General features: G+C 44.8%; 1 protein-coding gene across 2 annotated transcripts in view; it reads left to right on the plus strand.

Moving 5' to 3' along the window:
* The window catches only part of RRN3 (RNA polymerase I transcription factor RRN3), a 423539-nt gene that overhangs the window by 202075 nt on the left and 201500 nt on the right, over positions 1-19964 (plus strand). For both annotated transcript variants that reach the window (XM_078663171.1, XM_078663172.1), the window contains exon 13: positions 16428-16558. In XM_078663171.1, the coding sequence (XP_078519297.1) occupies positions 16428-16558 (131 nt within the window). The remainder of the gene's footprint in view (positions 1-16427; positions 16559-19964) is intronic.

Below are 19964 nucleotides of genomic sequence, written 5' to 3' on the forward strand. Positions count from 1 at the left end.
CCAGCTCGAGTGTATATGCAGTTGCTTGAAATGATGGCCTCTTGCATCATGATTGTTCCCTTATGCCAGGCTTCACATGCATCCCCTACAAGAATGCTTAGCAAGTCAGTGGAGCCAGTTGCAGGGTCTCTTAACCGATCTAGTGTTGGTAAACAGCCATACTCATCGCTGTCTCCAGTGGTGTAACCCACAAAAGTTGTCAAAAGGGCAGCCCTTCATAGACGCTGTTCCACAGACAATACTAACGGCAGACGCGCCACTCACTGGTTGAGGAGCTCATCTCCAGACTCACACAATTCAAGGCTTGTGGAGTCAAAAGCAAAAAGCTCTCCACATAAAATCATCTAGAGCGGCTAGCAGTGTTTCTAGCTCTCAAAGCCTTTCAGCTTCATCTTGTAGACAAAGCTGTCCTAGTCCGCACTGACGACATGGCTGCTATGTATTATATACCATAACGGTCAGATCCGAATCTCTCCATCTGGCGGTTGTTACACGGTTTAGACTAAGTAGGATGGGAGGTCGCTCCTTTCGAGTATTAGGGGCTGGATTATGGAATTCTCTTCCTGTCCATATCCGAGCCTTGAACAGCCTTACTTCCTTTAGGCGCGCCATAAAAACCTTTTTGTTCCCCATTGTTGACTGAGTTCTTTTCCTTTCCCAGTATCGACTTGTTGTGTTGTGGTACTTGATCAGGCGCCGGGACGCCCCTTGGCTGGGGCAGCTGCGCGCCATATAAATACTACTAACATAACATAACATAACGGGAGGGGGACACACACTCCCAAATGTCACACCTAGCTCAGGACACTTGGAAATGGGCCATACACCACAAAATCTATCTCCTAGCAGAACACCTCCCAGGAGTAAACAATCAGGTTGCCGACCTTCTCAGCAGATAGCGGCACCATATCCACGAGTGGGAACTTCACCCCCAAGTTCTCCTCCCATACTTTCAAAGTTGGGGGTTTCCTCAAATAGATCTTTTCGCCACACATGAAAATGCGAAATGCCCAAGCTTCGCCTCCAGGTATCCACACCCGCTCTCCAAAGGCAGCGCACTATGGATGAACTGGTCAAGGATATTTGCCTATGCTTTTCCGCCTCTCCCACTCATTCCGTCAGTGGTTAGGAAACTCAAGCAAACATCCCTCACACTGATTTTTGTAGCTCCCACATAGGCCCTTCAACCTTGGTTCATGACCCTGTTGGAGCTATCAGTAGTTCCACAGCAAAAGCTGCATCTAACATCAAATCTCCTCACACAGAGCCATGGAGAAATCAGACACCCTGATCCCAAAGAACTCAACCTAGCGATCTGGCTCCTGAAGTCATAGAGTTTGGTTATCTGAATCTTCCGCCAGACTGTATGAACATTATTAGAGAAGCCAGAAGACCTACTACAAGAGCTTTTTATGCAGCTAAATGCATCCATTGTAATAATTACAACATCAATCCTATTGATGCTTCCATAAAAAAATCATATGTTATTTGTTACACTTGCAGCGGTCAGAATTAGCTTACACTTCTATCCACCTACATCTTGCTGCAATAGCTGCTTATCTACAAAATAGGCAATACTTATCTCTCTTTAGAGTACCAGTTATCAAAGCTTTTAGGGAAGGAGTAAAATAGTTAACCCACCAATACTTCCACCTGCCCCAGTGTGGAATCTTAACAGTCCTCACATAATTAATGGGCACTCATTTTGATTAAAAATGTGAACTGCAGTTTCTCTCGTGGAAAATATCTTGCCTCATTGCAATTACTTCACTGAGGAGAGTGGGTGAGCTACAGGCACTAATCATAGAAGAACCTTTTTTACAACTTCACAAAGACAAAGTGGTTCTCCGTACCAACCCTACTTTTCTACCTAAAGTAGTTTCTGCCTTTCACATCAATCAATCAGTTGAATTACCTGTGTTTTTTCCTCAACTAGATTCAGAGGCAGAACAAGCTCTATATACTTTAGATGTTAGAAGAGCCCTCTTATATTACATAGAAAGAACAGTCATTTTGTTAGACTAAACAACTTTTTGTCGCTTTTGCTCCACCTCACAATGGGCAATCCTATATCCAAATCAGGTATTGCTAGATGGATTGTTAAATGTATTCAGACTTGTTATGTAAAAGCAAAAAGAACTTTAACAATTAACCCTAGAGCGCATTCCACTCGCAAAATAGGGGCCACTATGGCTTTCTTAGGAAACATCCTCATAGTTGACATTTGTAAGGCTGCAACATGGTCTACACCATACACATTCACCAAACATTATTGTGTAGATGTGTTAGCAAGACAAAAAGCTAATGTGGGCCAGGCAGTACTTAGAACACTTTTTCAGACAAATTCAATAGTTACAGGTTAGCCACCGCTTTGAGGGAATACTGCTGTATAGTTTATGCAAAGCATGTGATCTACAGCTCACATGCCTCAAACGGATAATGTTACTTACCCAGTAAGCATCTGTTCTCGGCATGTGGAGCTGTAGATACACATGCGCCGACCTTCCTCCCCGGGTACATGTTGCAGTTCTTCCTCATCTTATACACAAACCCATGGACATCTCTATTCCACACTTACTAACTCCATTTTCACCCTCTGTGGGAAAACAATATAACAATGGATTTGATGCCCATGCGCACTATCACCGAAAGGAGGAGTCCCCTACCTCGTGACTGGAAAAACGTTTTCGAAGAAAAACAACTTGCAAACATCCGGACCCAACACTAAATGGCAGGAGTATGCAAAGCATGTGAACCTACAGTTCTACATGCCAAGAACAGATGCTTACTGGGTACCTAGGTAAGTAACATTATCCATATTGGCTGTTGTACCATTAGTCTTTCCTGGCTTTTTGTTTAACAGCTGGTTGCATGCATGGTCTTCCTGTCGTTGCATTTGTCAAGAAAAACAAAATTTCAGGTCCTAGAATGCCAGGTAATATTGGCTAACAACCAGAGTGACTGAAAATGTAATCTATGACATGGGTCACCTGGTACCAGTATTCACGTTGACATGATTTGTATTTGTGATTAACAGTAGAGGTGGGAAAGCCTACAAATAACGGAGAGCCGAACCAGTGCTGAGCCAAGGTCCTGGCTCAGATCCTAGAACACAGGCCAAACCCTGAAAATATTTGCTAGGTAAATCATACAGCAAACATCACATAAAAGATAAGTTTCTTTAAAACTCAAAGTGTATTTCTTTAGCATGTGGGAGCTTTGATGTTATATGGACACATTATAGCACTGCACTTGGTAGTACTTATTAAAAGTGGCAGTTTGGTACAATGAAGAAAAAAGTGTTTTTGTGAATTATATTTGCCTAAAATCACATAATTTAAGCGTAGAAGCCACAATCTATCCAGGTTTTCTGGTTTCACTTTGTAGAAATCAGCCAGTAATGAACCCTAAGTTCTGGAACTCCCTTCCGACCACTCTTAGACTCTGTCCCAGTTATGTTTGTTTTCGTAAGTGGCTAAAAACCCACTTCTTCCAACAAGTCTATGAGTAACTCATGCACCTTTCCCTTGCCCTTCCGTCCTGAGCGCCATGAAACCGCCTGGTGACCGTGCGCTGTACAAATTCTTTTAACATAACATAACAAATGGTTACCTATTTATCTTTCCTAGTTACGTTCTTTGCTTTTATCTCACAGGGCATTTATCTGCAGTTTTTAAAATATAGTGCAAATTCCATCCAAAGATATTGGAGCACTTAATATGAGCGCCAGTTACATTACACAAGGTGACATGCATTAATTATAGGCATAAAGAGATAAAGTGATTTGCCCTGAATAATAAGATCATAAACTGATGCAGAGACACAAATGTGGCTCCCCAGTTCGACAATCGGCATCTCTGAACCATAATGCCATATCTTAGGCAGTGGGAGGAAGGCAGGTAGAAGCCATATGAAAGCTCAACTCATTATGTACTTGTGATTCTAACAGGACCTCGAGCTGAGCCCGGTCCAGGCGTCAGTCTGACTCGAGCTTTCAGTGGCTTGCCCATCTCTAATTAACAATATGGATTATAGCTTTATGATGCCTTGACAACATTTTAGGTTGTTATGATACCCTCTCGGGTGATAAGCCACGCTATACAAGTACAACTTGATTGATTGTTTTTAAGCCAGTGCATACTTTGTCTGTTTATACCTCCGGAGATGCATAAGTTCCAACAACGTATGTTGCTTGATTAAAAACTTGATATACTATTCAAAGGTGGTATAAAATAAAATTAACTGAGAGCACATCTTTAGTCATGCACCCCTCTAATTATTATTACCCAACATGTGATTTTGATTCGAAAGTGCTCTAGTTTTCAGTTCACAACCAACAAAAGTGCCCCTTGTGCATCAAATAAATCTATTAATTAATTTTGCATTTCATGTTATACAATTCACAGAGGAGCGGGATATAATAATTCTTCAGTACTTTAATGCAGAACAAAGTTGTAATGTACAAGTACCCTATTCATGTCCCCTTTACAGTGGGATAATTGAACCCCATCACCACTTCCTTCTAAATAACGGAACACATATGGACAAAGTAGATAGATAGATAGATAGATAGATAGAGGAATCAAGCCCAAGATTTAAAGGATAGACTATCCTGGAAGATCAGCCCTGATGATTTACAAAAAAAGAGCTTGAATCTCCTCCTTCATCCAGATTCAGTCACGCTCTCCAGATCTTATATTGTGTCAGTGTTTCGTTCTCCTTATTAGTGATTCATAGAGACCATCCTCAGGACTTGATGGAGGTGCATCAATCAATTCAGTGGTAATCAGAAGATTAGAGAAAAGCTAAAATCACATAGTATACCCATCTGTTGTTAATTTTCATCACAAGAGTGTTCATATAAACCACTTTTCTCGAGTTGAATTCTTATTCACGAACTGCCAGCCACAGCGTGTTCTCCGGTCCTCCATCAGAGTCAGAAAACTTTCAGTTATTCAGTGTGTAAATTGCACTTGAAACAATGGTTGTCGTATGAGGTTGCAAAACATTTAAATATAACTCTAAGGCTACTGGCAATAATATATGTGTATGTTTATAAATGGTGTACTAGGGGACTTTGAGGAGGGTGGTGTAGAGAGAGTGTTGAGTTCTGGAGGGAGAGGTTGAATGGGAAGCTAAACTGCGAGTTGTTGAGAACCTGTAGATCGGATAATTCTGTTTGAGAACCTTAAAAAGGAAAAAAGGTAAGTATGCATATGCTGGTATTTACTTTTGCACTTGACTGATCAGTGTTTGAGGCAGAAGCTCTTCCCAGCCTTATGTAGTTATATGAAGGATAGCTACGTAGGATGGGGTGTTATGAAAAGTATATGCAGCACAAGAAGTTAGCTTGGTCGTTTTAAGAGTGTGTTACTTCACAAATTAAAAATGGCTACCAAATCTGATCGAACAACGGTGTCTGTTCTTGAAGCCTATAAATAATATAGTTGTGTGACAGCCATTTAACTGTGTAGATGTCGTTGCCAACCTCCGGTGTCTGAGGATGTATGTTTTTGGGATCATGAATGGGATGGTCATCCATCTTCGCCAGTGGAAGGTAGTGTTGTCTATATCAGAAGTGTCAGAGAGGATGGCTAATTTAGCCGAGGGTTAGAAATGTAAGTCACTTGTGATATTCAGCATGTGCCATACACCCTGCCAGTAGTTTGATAAGTGGGAACATGACTAGAGCACATGCTGTGCTGAAGGGATGTGGACAAGAGGGAGATACCATACATGATTGGTGGTCGTGCCTGGCTTTTATGTAGTGTACCAAAATGAGGTACACTATATAGAAAGTCCAGACGACCCTTATTAGCTTCCATGGCTTTAATTTATAATCCCAAATTCTCTCTGTGTTAGTGTGGGCGAGCTGTTTAGGCTTATCAGAGGGTAGTGCTAAGCATTTGTTAACCACACAGAGTCAATAAATAAGACACACACTCGAGAGGAAACTCAAGACCAAGTTAGAAAAATAGCATACTTTTTTAAATATCATTTTAGACACCTAGATTATCAGAATCCCGTAAGTACTTTAGATATTATTGACATATTTTATCAAATTTTACAGTAAAAAATGGCAGCTGTCCTATTTGAGGCATGAGCCTCAAACGCGGTAATGTTATCCTGTGGGAGAAACATTCACTCAATAGACACACTTACAGACGGCTTACAGGACCGCTGTTCTGGACTTAAGGTAAGAAGGGGCAAAGGTTCAAGAAAGCAACATGAGTTCAGGTTTACTTGCCCTAGGGTGTCCAGGTGCTTAGGTGCTTTACGTGGCAGTAGCCTTGAATGCTGTTAGAACTGGGGGTCTCTTGTTGGCAATGGTATACACCTTTTACCAAATAGGGACCCTTGCTTCTAAGTCAGGGAAAGGGGATTACACTACTCGATAACCCCTGCTCACCCCCTATGTAGCTTGGCACGAGCAGACCTGCTTATCTCAGAGGCAGTGTGTTAAGCATTTGTGAACACGCACAGTAATACAGTGAAAACACTACAGATGGACACAACACAGGTTTTATAAAAATAAGTATTCTTTATGCAGAGACCACAAATGACAAAAATCCACAATACTGTACTTAAAATAGACTTAAAGATGGTAGAAGTCGCTTAGTTCAAGTTGATGATAAATGCGACACAATTCTCACAAAAGGCTTGCAGAGTTGGAGATGCTTTGGTTCCTTGCTTCGGGGGAGACGATGCGCTGGGCCTCAATGCTTGCGCAGAGTAGGGGATGCGTCTTGTCCTTACCGGAGAGGAGGTGATGCGTAGATACTCGTACTGCGGCCCGGTTACGAGGCGGCAAGATGGCGCCTCGATGCGATGCGACAATCCGGTGTGATGCAAGAAGATTGCACCCTTGATGCGACGACGTGAAGACGATGCGTGCATGCCTAGTGGCCGTGCGGTGAACTCTGTAACTTTGGAGCCACGACCGGCCCCCAACACACTTCTCCGGTGATGCGACGGCGACCTCTGCGGTGGCGACACACTTCTCTGGTGATGCGTCTGGTAACAGCTTTGACGAAGGCACGCTTCTCTGGCGATGCAACAGATGCGACTGCGACATGCTTCTTCTCGATGCGTCGCGCTTCCAGCACCCAGCAACACGCAGGCTTCTGCAGACAGAATTCCCAGCAAGGACAGTCAGAGGGGAGCTGGTGGTGAAGTCTTTTGTCCCTGAGACTTCAGCAGGAGGCAAGCACACGTTCAAGCCCTTGGAGTAATATTCTGCAGGATGATGAAAGTTCTTTAAAAGTTCCTTCTCCTCTCCTTGGCACTGAAGACACCACTGTAGGCCAACACAGCACACTGGCAGGGGGGCAGTACAACTCCTACAGCTTCCTTGGTTCTTCTCCTTGGCAGAGGTTTGTCTTGTTGTTCCAGAAGTGATCTAAAGTCTTGTGGTCTAGGTCTCAATATTTGTACTAGCAAATCCTTTGTTCTCTGAAGGCAGAGGGCCATGTACCCAGTCCAAACCAGTTCTGTGTAGTCCTAGAGCACTTTGTTTACATGACTCCTACTTTCCTTTGACAGGGTGGGCCAAGGTCATCAGACACACCACAGGAGGTGGAGCCAGCATTGTAGAAGGCAGGCACAGTCCTTTTCAGACCCAGGTGCTACTCCTCCCACCCATCTGCATGCAAATTGGTCTATTCAGTCTTGTGCTGACTCACCCTGCCTCCTGGAATCCCCCAGCCCCTGTCACTCACAAAACCAGACACACAATACACAAGCTAGCAGAGGCAGACTGGATGGTTAGACAAAAAAATACCTACTTTCTAAAAGTGGTATTTTCAAATACAGAATGTTAAAACCAACTTCACTAAAAGATGTATTTTATCATTCTGAGTTCAGGCATACTAAATTCGAATTTTCACCATGCTCCCTGGGTCAGTTAGGATTATAAGATGTAACAATCAAACTGCCCATTCTGGCCTATGGGGAACAGGTAGCTTCGTAATAGTGAAAAACGAACATGACTGTAATTCACGATTAGGAGATGCCACACACATCAGGGCATGTCCTACGTTATACTTACAGTGCACCCTGCCCTTGAGCCTACCTTAGGGGTGTCTGATATGAAGAAAAGGGACTCACCAAGTCAACATGGCAGTACTAGACTGCCATGTGTGCAGTACTAGACTTCACACAGGCTCTGCAATGGCAGGCCTGAGATACACTTTACAAGCTGCTTCTGTGGGTGGCACAACCAGTGCTGCAAGCCCACCAGAAGCATTTGATTTACAAACTCTGGGCACACATGGTGTACTGTACTGGGATCTGACAAGTAAATCAAATAACCCAACCATGGAGTCACTAGTCAATACATCAATTTAACATAGGGAACACTTGCACTGTGGCACTGAATAGCAGTGGCACAGTGCCAAAAGCATCTAACCAGCAAAACAGATCAAAAACAGAGGAGGCAATCAGTAAAAAATGGAAGGGAGACCCAATAATACCAGGTCTAACATGTGTCCCCTCCAGCTGAAATGTGGGGAGAACTACCCTTCCCCTTGGGAGTTCTCTTCACTAAGGCGGAAAAATCTGGACAGACCATCAGCACATGCGTGTTCTGTACCAGGGCAGTGTTCCACCATAAAGTCCATCCCCTGTAGGGAAATGGACCACCTCAACAACTTTGGGTTCTCACTGCTCATCTGCATCAACTATCTGAGGGGCCTGTTGTCTGTCTGCACCCGGAAGTCATTCCTAAACAGGTATGGTCTCAACTTCTTCATTGCCCAGACCACAGCAAATGCCTCACGCTCAATTGCACTCCACCTCTGTTGCCATGGAAGTAACCTCCTACTGAGAAAGGCTACAGGTTGGTCTAGGCCCTAAGCATCTAACCAGCAAAATAGATCAAAAACAGAGGAGACAATCAGTAAAAAATGGAAGGGAGACTCACGCCAATGATACCAGGTCTAGCAAACGCTACCTGTTAAAGTCAGTGGAAACAGTACCTGTGAGAAATAGAATGCAAAGGGGACTTTGGCAGAACCCAAGGGTGGGCTCTGCTTTTGAGGATCTGAGGACCACAGAGACACCGTCGGTTTATGTGAGCCTGAGCTGGGGAGCTCGGGTGTAGAGGTGTTTTGTCCAGTGTGTTGGCTAGTTAGAGGCTCTCCTGGTTATCTGTGTTTCTGAGCTGGCCTCCCTTGGGGTCCCTTGACGTGCAGTTAAGTTTTGGTAGTGGTGATGTTACGACTGAACACTAACCAGCCTTGGTGCTTGCAACTGACTTTGGTACCTCTGGTATTGGCGCAGGGCGGCTCCTGCAGATCCAGGTGTCTCCACACCTTACATGGGGACAGATCTGACCTCCTGAGGCACAAAGACCTCTTGCTGGGGTGCTGCTCCCTTAGTGGGCCCAGGAGTCGACAGAACTGTATACCGGGCAGCTGCAGTCAGTGCCTGCTGGTGCATGGAAGTGGCTCCTCCACTCCAAGGGAGATGTTTCTGGTTAGAGGAAGTGCTGGACCGACCTTTGAAGGTTTGGGGAGGCTGTTCTACTTCTGAATGAGTCTGTGTCGGTGAATGTCAGGAAAGCAGCAGACAGGCAGGGTTTTGCGCCAAAGTTGATGCTAGTTCACAGTTCTCCCATCTTCAGCTCTTCTTTGTCCTTCTATTTTCAGGCAGTCAAATCTGTGTTCCTGGTGTCAGGGGTGTTTCTAAATAGGGGGGGTGAAGAGTAGTAGCCAATGGGGTACTTACCCCTGTGGTCACTACACCCCCTATATGATCACTTCCTGTGGGTAGTGGAAATAACCGTCTCCCAGAGTTCCTAATTCCACACATCAGGTAGCGCACCATAGGGGTATGACTAGCCTGGAGGTGCAACACGCCTACTTGCATAGTTAATCTCCCACCTTTTCTGCTGCCAAATGCGCCTCAGGGCAGGAGGTGGCATCTCCCAGGTCTAGGCAAAGCCGGAATCGCACACTAAAGGCGGTAGTTGCTTTGAAGCCCCTAACCATGATATGCTAGATCGCTAGTCATCCTGCCAGAGGAGATGTGAACACCTTCCTCAGGAGGAAGCATTATTTCTGGCCTCAGCGGGGCTTTCTCTTGCAGGGGGTCAGAAACCTGTCTGTCGTGGCAGGCTGGACGAGACCAGTCAGCCAGCACACTAGATACTAGTAGGTTTTTCAGGGGGACCTCTAAGGTGCCCTCTGGGTACATGTCATAATAAATCTAGTCCTGGCAATAGTACACATTTTTTAAGACAATATGTTGGATACCAAACACCATATATTTCAATCAAAATGTAGCTGGGAAACTCGTAATGACCAGTCCCCAGTACATATACAAAAGATGGGTTCCCTGTTCATTTGTACCATTTAGTAACTGAACTAGACAGCACAGGGACATAATTACTCATGCAGATATGCTCTCCCATGTAATATAATGCACCCTGCCGTAGGGCTACAAGGCCTGCTGCAGGGGTGACGTACATATATTACATGACTGTAGGAAACTAGCTTTTTATGTAGTGCACCAAAATGAGGTACACTTTGTAGAAAGTCCAGACAACTGTAGGAAGCTGGCTTTTTATATCATATACCAACAATAGGTATATTGTGCAAATGATCAAGGTATTCTCTTACTAGTGGACAAGGGCTTGCTCTAGCAATCCCAAGGTGCTCTTCTAGGGTGTTGTGTGGTCAAGCAGAGTTAGGCTTATCAGAGAGGAGTCTTAGACATCTGCAAAATGCACAGACAGGCAATAAATGATACATACAATTCAAGAAGGAGAGCCACACAAATTTATAAAAATGACACGTATCTTTATATATGTATTTAGGTACCAGAATCAATGCAATCAGGTATGTTTCAAATAGAAATTCTTCAATTTTTCAAAAATTGGACAGTGCATTTTTCAGAAGCTGCAATGTTATCCTATGGGAGGAAAATCAAATACTGCATGCAGGTAGAGTACAGGGACTTACCTTAAGTCCAAGAGATTGGTTCTGTAAGTATGGGGCAAGTTCCAAGTAGGCACCCACAGGTTCCCTCCAGCAGCAGTAGGGCAGTCGGTGCAGTGGTGCAATACATGTTCGGGTGCCCAATGTTAGTGTATGGGGATCAGTCTGCGTGAAAAGCGGTTGAAGGTTTGGACTGGGAGGCCAGTCAGGTTAAACCAACAGGGAGGTGGGCTCAGATCTCCAAATGCTCGAGGACGAAGGTTGTGGGGCCACCGTTGGTCCTCTTCTCCATGGGCGACGGGTACAGAGGTGTCCTTAGGCGTCTGGTTTTTGTCAGCGGTAGTGTGGGCCTGAAAACAGAGGCTGCAGGTGTCGTTGAGAAGTCCACCTCAGGGAGATCCAAGGTGAGCTTAGAATCTGGAGGGTATAGGGATCATATTGGCACTGTTGGCCTGCTTCAGCTTTGGCTAGGTGGCTCTGGTGCAGTGGTGCATTCCAGCTTTGGGTATTCACAGCGTTGGAACCTCACAGCACAGTCTTTGGTACATGCAGGATGCAGAGGAGCAGCTCCACTATTCCACAGGAGTTCCTGGTTCTTGGGCGAAGAGCTGGCAGTTCCCCCACGCTTTGGTGAGACAACAGCTGCAGGACAAGTCTTCTTTTGGCACAATTAGAAAAGTCAGCAGGCAGGCCAGCAGGGTTGTCGCCAAGTCATTTGCTAAGGATTATGTTCTTGCGACTCTTCACGTCTGTCTTCTGCCAGGTCGGACAGGATCGGATTTCCTGGTGCAAGGGGCTCCCTTAAATGCAGAATTTAGGGGCATTAGAGGAGTGAAGGGTAGTAGCCAATGGACTACCTACCCCTGGGGTCACGACTCACCCCAAATGATCAATTGCTGTGGGTAGTGGGTATGACCCTGTCCCAGGTTTCCTAAGTTTGCCATCACCAAGATGGCAGACTGAAATGTTGTCTTTATTTCAGGTAGATATCCAAAAAACAAATGAGGAAGTGCAGAGGCAGTAGTGATAGAACCACCCTCCTATACGCTGTAAATAAACAATGCGATTCTATCAATGTGGTAGATGTGATTATTTTATTTGTATTTTTCAATTATTAAAAGTGAAGACCTACTGTCTTTAGGGTGAGAGAAGCACTCTCTGCAGATGGCAGATAGAGAGCACTATGTGCTTTTAAAATACCCCTCACACACTATGAATCCCATAGTGTCATGCTTCATCATAGGGGTCTTCCCGTCCCTCTACGGGGCGGGGCGTGCTACGACCTACGGACTACGCGGGAGCACTTGAGTTTTTGACGATAGGCTATGTAGTGTGAGGATAGTGATAGGTGAAGGGGATGTAGGGACCTATAAACGTGAAAAAGTGGTGTAACAAATATTAAAAGTTCCCTGGCTAGTCGAAAAAATTTATTTAATGGCTTCGCTGGCTGGGAAAGTTAAAAGGGGGTTGATAAGTAGAGAAAAATGTGTTGTCTACTTGGTCGACATGACATGTTTCGTAGGCAGTCCCCTCCTGCCTACTCCTCAGGACGTCTGTTGGTCCCTACTAAAAATACTCAGTTATAAATATATATTATATGCCTACAGTCCTAAAACCTGGTAGCAAAAATCAGCTGCCTGGTTTTGCCTCTGGGCTTGAGTGGGCCCTGCTGAGGCGTGAAAAAAACAATAAAACCTGTTGTGAACCCTGTGGGGAGAAAATAAAAGGAAAAAAGGAGAAAAATATAATTTGTAATTCATATAGGAGGAAAGATTTTTCACATAGTTCTCAAGACCCATTTGTTGCGTGAGTCACATTGTGGCATGGTATCTAAATGCACATTAGACTTAATATGACTTAAATTATTCTATTGTTCAACAGAGAACCAGTAATATATAATTCATAACTCTGGTCCGTGGGCAAAGTCGCCCTCCAAACATTCACACTGACAAAAGCGCACACCTCGACACACATCACACATACACCTTGCGGCGGACCCGATCTATGTGGGTCTGCTTGAAAAAAGAAAAGAGGGGGGGTGTTCCCCTATGAAGTTCCGTTAAAGTACTGGCCAATGGATAAACGGAAATGCCCTTGAAATGGTCATTTGGCCCGTTTTTTTAAAAATGCGGGCACCAAAAACGGCATGGAAATAAAAGCACATATCCATTACATAAATGACCCGAACAATACATACAGTTTATTCAAAAGTTGCGTGCCCCATGAGCTTGCGTCTTAGGTATTAAATCGGCGGTGTACTGTGGAGAAAAAAGGCATGATGAAATCACTCGAGGTATTGGTGAACAAGTGTTGCTTAATCCCCGTTCCAGCCCCACAGTTGCGTGTGACCCGGTTTTTAAAGACCCATGGTCTAGGTCTGACTTACGTGACCGCTTTAAGTATTCTGTTTCAATCCATTCCCTGCAGCAGCTCCGTGGGTTCCCGGTAGCTCGCCCGGCCCCTTCTATTTGTACCGGAAGCTGTCTGAAGGGCTGTGTCATCGTTGTTAGGACAAACCTAGTGAAGGCTAGACTGCTAACAAAAATGGCCGCACTCTGTCGGACGCTAGTGAGTAGAAACAGCGTGCCAATCGGGAAGTCTGTCTACTCTCGTTATGATCGTGGTGCAAAATAAATGTTATTCTGAAGCAAAAAGATGATCTTCTTTGCTCTAAAATGTGAAAAAATAAACTTCCGTTTAGTCGAAATGTTTTTGCAGGAATAAGAAATAACAAAACAAAATAGTGATAATAAAAGTTCTATTCTAGACGCTGAGCTGTCTTGAGCCTGGTATCAACGCTATTCATAACACTTATTGCCTATGAATGATGATAACCCTGAGTAAACGTCCATTCTCAGTTCTTACCATTACCCAATGTCTTACTCAGACCTTAACAAGATTGAGTTCCTCGGTACATCTGCATTTTCAGTGTTAGAATGGTCCGAATGTCATACTCGGGCATTGACGCGATGGAGCTCCCAGAAGGTAAAGTTCATGCTATGCTAGTTTAGATATGAGCTCATCTCAGACAGTATTGTAAAAAATCTTTTTCGGTGAATACACATCCTCAATGAACGGTGGCCAGACCAATTGTTTCAGCTAAGCCGTGTTGATGTAATTGCACTGCTACAAAAAGGGTAGTTTAGTTTTTTGTAGAGTAATGGCTCATTTTTTCTTTCTTGAACCATGGCCAATGGTCATGTTGGTTTTTCAGGCGGTTATCTTGTGCATGGAGATCGATGTGGGTTCATGCTGGTATTTATCACAGTTGTCCCCACGGGATGTCGTCATTGAGGCCGGTGTTGTTGGTGTCCAGACTGAACACCCACCTTTGTTCCTTCTCAAGGAGCAGTTGTTCTTTTGCCACTTGTTCAATTATTGTCCATGAGATCTCTTCAGGTTTGTGCTTCTTTTCCAGAAAGTGGGTGGTTAGTTTTGTACTCGCTCGCTGACATTTAATCGTACTCTTGTGTTCCCCTATCCTGGTTTTCACGGCCCTGCTGGTCATCCCTACATACTCAAGGTGGCAGGGGCACGTGATAAGGTGGAGAGCAAATAGAGAGGTACCCCTTAACTAAAATCAAGGGAAGTAGGGTTAACCAACCAGTGAAAAAAAGGAGAGATTCCCTTGAACAAAGTTAAATTTGTAAACACAATTAAAGTTTGGAAACGAAAACAATTACAAAATTTGCATGTATAAAAAGAACACAATTTATTGGTTACACAATGATTAAAAAAAGTGGACGGTTTAAAGACCACTTAACACAGGTTTAAAAGAAATAGCAATAAAAATACCTAACATTCAATATTGACCAGCAAAATTGATACATAAAGACAGAAAACAGTAAGACATTAAACTTGTACAATACTAAGTGTATATTCCAACTCAATTTCTGACACCAATGTTATGCACACTACGGTACAGTGTATCAACAGGGATGTCCGAGTCGTGAATTATACTGAAGAATGCGTCGACGCGTTTGCCATATGGGTGGGGACCTTGGACAAAGTTGGGGTCATTGCTGGAGTTGTTGTTCATCGTTTTGGGTCTGGTGTGTACCAGTATGTCTCGAATACTCTTTCCCCTTCTATGGGAGAACATGGGTTTAGGCAACTGTAGTCCTCCACTATTCAGAATCCTCCAATGTTTATTAACGATCTTGGAGACCTGGTTGGAGCACGTATTATATGTTATAATGCATATTGGTCTCTTTTCTTCCTCCTTGGATGTTTTTTCTTCCAGAAGACTCTCCCTGCAGTTGTTCCGTGCCCTCTTAAATGCTTGGTTGAATATTCTTTCCGGGTATTGACGGACCTCCAGTTTTTTCCGCAGATCTTTAGATTGGAGTTTGAAATTCTCAATTTCGGTACAATTCCGTCTGAGACGGAGGAATTGCCCATAAGTCAAATTGTCCCGTAGAAGTTTGGGATGAAAGCTTTTGTACATGAGCAGGCAATTTCTGGAGGTACTTTTAAAGTGGGTGGTAGTCATTAATCTTCCATCCTTTGGAAAGATGTTGAGGTCGAGGAATACAAGACTGCTGTTGGATACAGTACTCGTGAATCTTAAGAAATCGTCCTGTAGGTTTAACCATTGCCAGAAATTGTTGTGATGTTTGTTCATCACCATCCCAGATAATGAGAATATCGTCAATGTACCTCTTCCAAGTTCTCATGTTATGTCTGAATGGATTGTTGGGATGTAGTATCTTGGTAGTTTCCAAGTTATGCACGTAGAGACCAGCTATACTGGGAGCAAATGTTCTCCCCATGCTGGTCCCGTGTTTTTGCAAGTAGAGGGTCCCATTGTACTTGAAAAAATTCTCCTTCAGGGCTAATGAACAACACTCCATGACAATGTTCCTAGGTGTTTGGTATTCCCAATCATCCTCAAATAGGACGTCCTCAATGATATTAAGAGTCTGGTTGTGTGGGAGGCTGGTATACAGGCTCTCCACGTCACAGCTGATCAGTAATTGGGAGGCTGGATCAAAAGGGAGATCTTCAAGTAGATTGAGTACATCCATGGTATCCCTAAGGTATGTAGATGTCCGTTGTACCATTGGGCGTAGGAACGCGTCAGCAAATTTGGAAACTGGTTCCAGGACTGATCCAATATTTCAGGTAGCCCACCTTAGTAATGGAACTAGCCTGGAGGTAAACACTCCTCTCTGACTACTAATTTTGCTTCCTTGGCCAGGGGCCAAATGGGTCCTAGTCAAGTTAGGGCAGGTGTAGGTGGGGCACCAACAAACTTATACTCAGTGGTGAATATTGTTGTCTGATTTTGCAGTTTAATCTGAAATAAGCTAACTAGGACACTGCTTCCAACATCAGTGTGTTCACTCTTCCCATAGCGTATAAACAGAGGTCATTTTCAAAGCCCTGCAACTGTGATTGACTTCTGAATGAAGTGCACTTTCTGTAACAGAATAATAATTCCTATGCTGCTAAATTTGTAACTCTAACATGTTCCATTTCTCATTGCAGGGATTTGCCGAGTCCTTTCTCGAGCATCTTTGGAAAAAACTTCAAAATCCAAATAATCCTGCAGTCATTCGGCAGACTGCTGCTAGTTACATTGGCAGTTTCCTTGCAAGAGCTACATTTATTCCTGTGGTGTAAGTTGTATAATTTATTTTACACTTCTCTCTGCCCAAAACAAATACTTGGGAATGATTGTGTTTTTCACTAATCAGCAGACTGAGCTGAAAGTTCCTAGAGGGCTTGAAGCACTTACCACTCCTACCACTTCTACCTTTGGTTGACCAACTATAGGGAACTTTAGGAGTGTATCCCTCACATCCTTCAGTAAACAACCTTCAGTTGGGAGAATGCACATTCCCCCAGGAGAGCAGTCGACTCAACCATTATTTATGAGAAAGGATCAAGCCCATATGTGTAGTACCACAGTATAGGTGTGTGCGAGGCTTTTAAAAGTCTCTTAAAAGCGGAGAGTGACACTGTTACTTCAGTAATGCATGCTGAGATCACTCGGGGTAGCTGTACAAGTGTTTTGGACACTTAAACTAAACCAAATCCCCTCAAAAGGAAACTGCTTTGTTAAACTAGCAAAAACTACCTTCTGAAGGATTGTTCGTTCTGCAGATTCCTCACCTTGTGAATATCTTCATGTGTGCCAGACTGGATCTGTAAGATTTTTTTTGCAGCATATCCTAGTGCTCTGGTAGGTGGCCTTGTGTGGCTCCACGTCAACTTCATTCTGCCCTGGAAGTGATGGAGCTGCATGTAAGCGCCACCTCAGCATGCTTGCATCAGTTACTTTCTCTCTCGGCCTTTGTATGCAGATCTGGAGCTAGGTCCCAACCTTTTTCTTGTCTCTTAACAAGTTATTTCTCAAAATCCTTCTTTTCCTGTGTACACGGGGACATGTCCCATCCTAAAACTACAGTCTTTAAAACTTGTAGTGACTGTCAAACAGATATCTGTGACCGACCCCCAGGAGGTGTGTCTCTAGTGTTTGGGTTCAGGCTACGACTCAATTATGTGAGTCGTATGAATCCGAAGGCGATCCAGGAATGCGAAAACAACCTATACGTTGCAGAACAAGAAAGAAGTAGTGCAAGTCCTGTTCTTGTTCATAGTCGAGGTGGTGGGCCATTCCCACAACAGGTCATCATCGCAGTCCAATTCTTCTGGTAAGTTGAAGTCTAAGAGAAAGCAGATGGCCAAGCGAGCCTAATCCTAGTGTTGCCATTCTCTTCCTGAGAAGTTGTGAGGACTTCAAGATGCCCCCCACCAAGGAGCAGATTCTGAAGTTGATCCCAATGCACACTGAATTTCTAGGGCCATTGGCGACATTGCAAAAAGTTGAGGATTTTAGAGAAGCCATTTTGCAAATCTTTGGCCCTCTTCCAGCTCCCTCTGGTGCCCCTTTGGATCCACTGAGGTTTACAGTCTGATTACCACTGGGAGATCCGTCCTCTGCACCGTTTGTGCCGTCTGAGCCCCTTTTGAGTTAATCTCCAGAGCCAACTTTAAATTCAGCGCTATGATCATGTCAGCACCAGAGGAGGGTGCTGTTCCTATTGTCTTGGCTGACTCCGAAACAAATTCATGTAGAGTAAGGTCATGTCCCAGAATAGTCTGTACCCCGTACAGTCTTAGTTCTCTCTGACTGATAAAATACTGCCTTTACCTAGGAGCCACCCTTCAGAGCTAAGGCAACAGTTAAGATGAGAATGTGACCAAAGTCAACTAGTTTTCAGTGATGATGGTGATGAATTACTCCCACAATATGATGATGACACTTTCTACTTAGAAGCCAGTGGATTGTGCACTTGCCCTGGCCTTCCAATGGAAGAGACAGCTTATTTGCTTTTGTCATCTGAAGAGTTGAAATCACGGTTTCCTACTGGTGAAGGGAAAACCAGTGTCCTTACAGAGGTTTTTCATCCTGGGCAGGCTTAGTCCTTGTTCTTATTCAATGAAGTCCTGATTTACACGTTAATGAGTTTCTGGGCAATATCTTGCTCTTGTCCACCTGTCAGTAGGCAAGTATCCCAGAACACTTGCTTACTCAGGGTGATTCTACTTTTCTGACCCATCACCTTATGCCTGAGAGTCTGTTAGTGCAGGCATCTTATAACAGGGTTAACTCCAACTCTTCCCCTCCAACTCACCCAGATAGTCAAAAAGGATTGAGGCTTTTGTGAAAGGAATATTCTTTCCCACCAGCCTACCCCTTCACTCATCAGATCCAGTTGTGTAGGTATTCCTAGGCATTGTGGGACATGGCTGCTGAGGTTTTGCAGGCAGTGCAGAAGGAAATCTAATAGAAACATCTAGCCGTAGATTCCTTAACTTAGAAAATCCTCCAAGCGCCAGTCTGGATCTGCAGATTTTTCAGCAGTACCTCTGTGTGCCGAGGGACAGCGTCGCATTGCTCTGCCCTGACGGCGTCCACGGATATGACGTCAGTGAAGCCATATAAGTCCCTCCCGGCACGCTGACATCGATTTTCTTCTTTTCCGCGTCTGCAACGCGGATCCAGGAGAAGCGGTTCCTCTGGCCTGTTTTGTTTATTAGACCTTCCTGATGCCTTTTCGCGTCCAGGAATAGTGTGCGATGCTTTCGGGCTTCAAATCGTATGAGACCTTTACACGGCACATGCCGGCGACTGATCCGCAGGCAATCTGTATTTGGGATTTGGGAGAGGTGTGGCTCCGCGGCCAGGGTGACTGACTCCGGAATCTGGGGATCACGGTTCGATCCCCGGGGCCGGCGGCAGATTAACCCAGCACCATGTGACTCTGGGCAATAGCTTGCTTAATCTTCCCGACGGCCCCCAGCGCTTAGAGACCCTAACGGGTGATGATTCGCGCTTTACAAATGTGGATTATTATTATTATTAATAATATTTGGTGCTTGGGTAAGAACCACGTCTCCGAGAAGTGCGACACCTGTCGGCTGCTGAAGCCGAAGTCCCTGCAGGAACATCGTATGAAGTTGTTGTCCACCCGGATGTCCCGTTTGGAGTCCAAGCGTCGCCGGTCTCCATCTCGAGCTGAGGCTCCTGCTCGGGGCAGGTCGTGGCCTCGTTCCTGTGGATGTCGCTTACTTTCCGCAGGTAAGCACAAGCAAAAGTCTCTGAGGCAGTCTGCTACATGTAGCCGTGACGTTGGTGCCCGCTGCTCCCGGTCTTCACTGGATACGCCCCATTAGCAGTTGACCCCGCCTTCCCACCTTTTCCCGGTGTTAGGGCGACAGGGACCGAGATGGAAGCCTATTTTCGGGCTTTGCAGGCCATCTTTGGGTTGCCCCTCTCCCAGGCGCCTTCAGGTTCCAGAGTCGCTGCAACGTCTGGAGTCGGCCCGTTGGGGCTTCCCAGTCAGACGTCAGGCTGCAGTCTACCTTCAGCATCAGGGCACAGGCCTGTGAGGCACCCTGCGATGGCATCGGATGCGGCCGCAGCAGGGGATTTGTCTTCAAGTAGACTCCGTCCCACACCGCCATCTCCCATCGCGGTGGATGTCGAGTTGACGCTGACCATACGCCGGTCGGTGA

The sequence above is a fragment of the Lissotriton helveticus genome, chromosome 10 (assembly GCF_964261635.1).
Source record: "Lissotriton helveticus chromosome 10, aLisHel1.1, whole genome shotgun sequence".
Taxonomy (NCBI): Eukaryota; Metazoa; Chordata; class Amphibia; order Caudata; family Salamandridae; genus Lissotriton; species Lissotriton helveticus.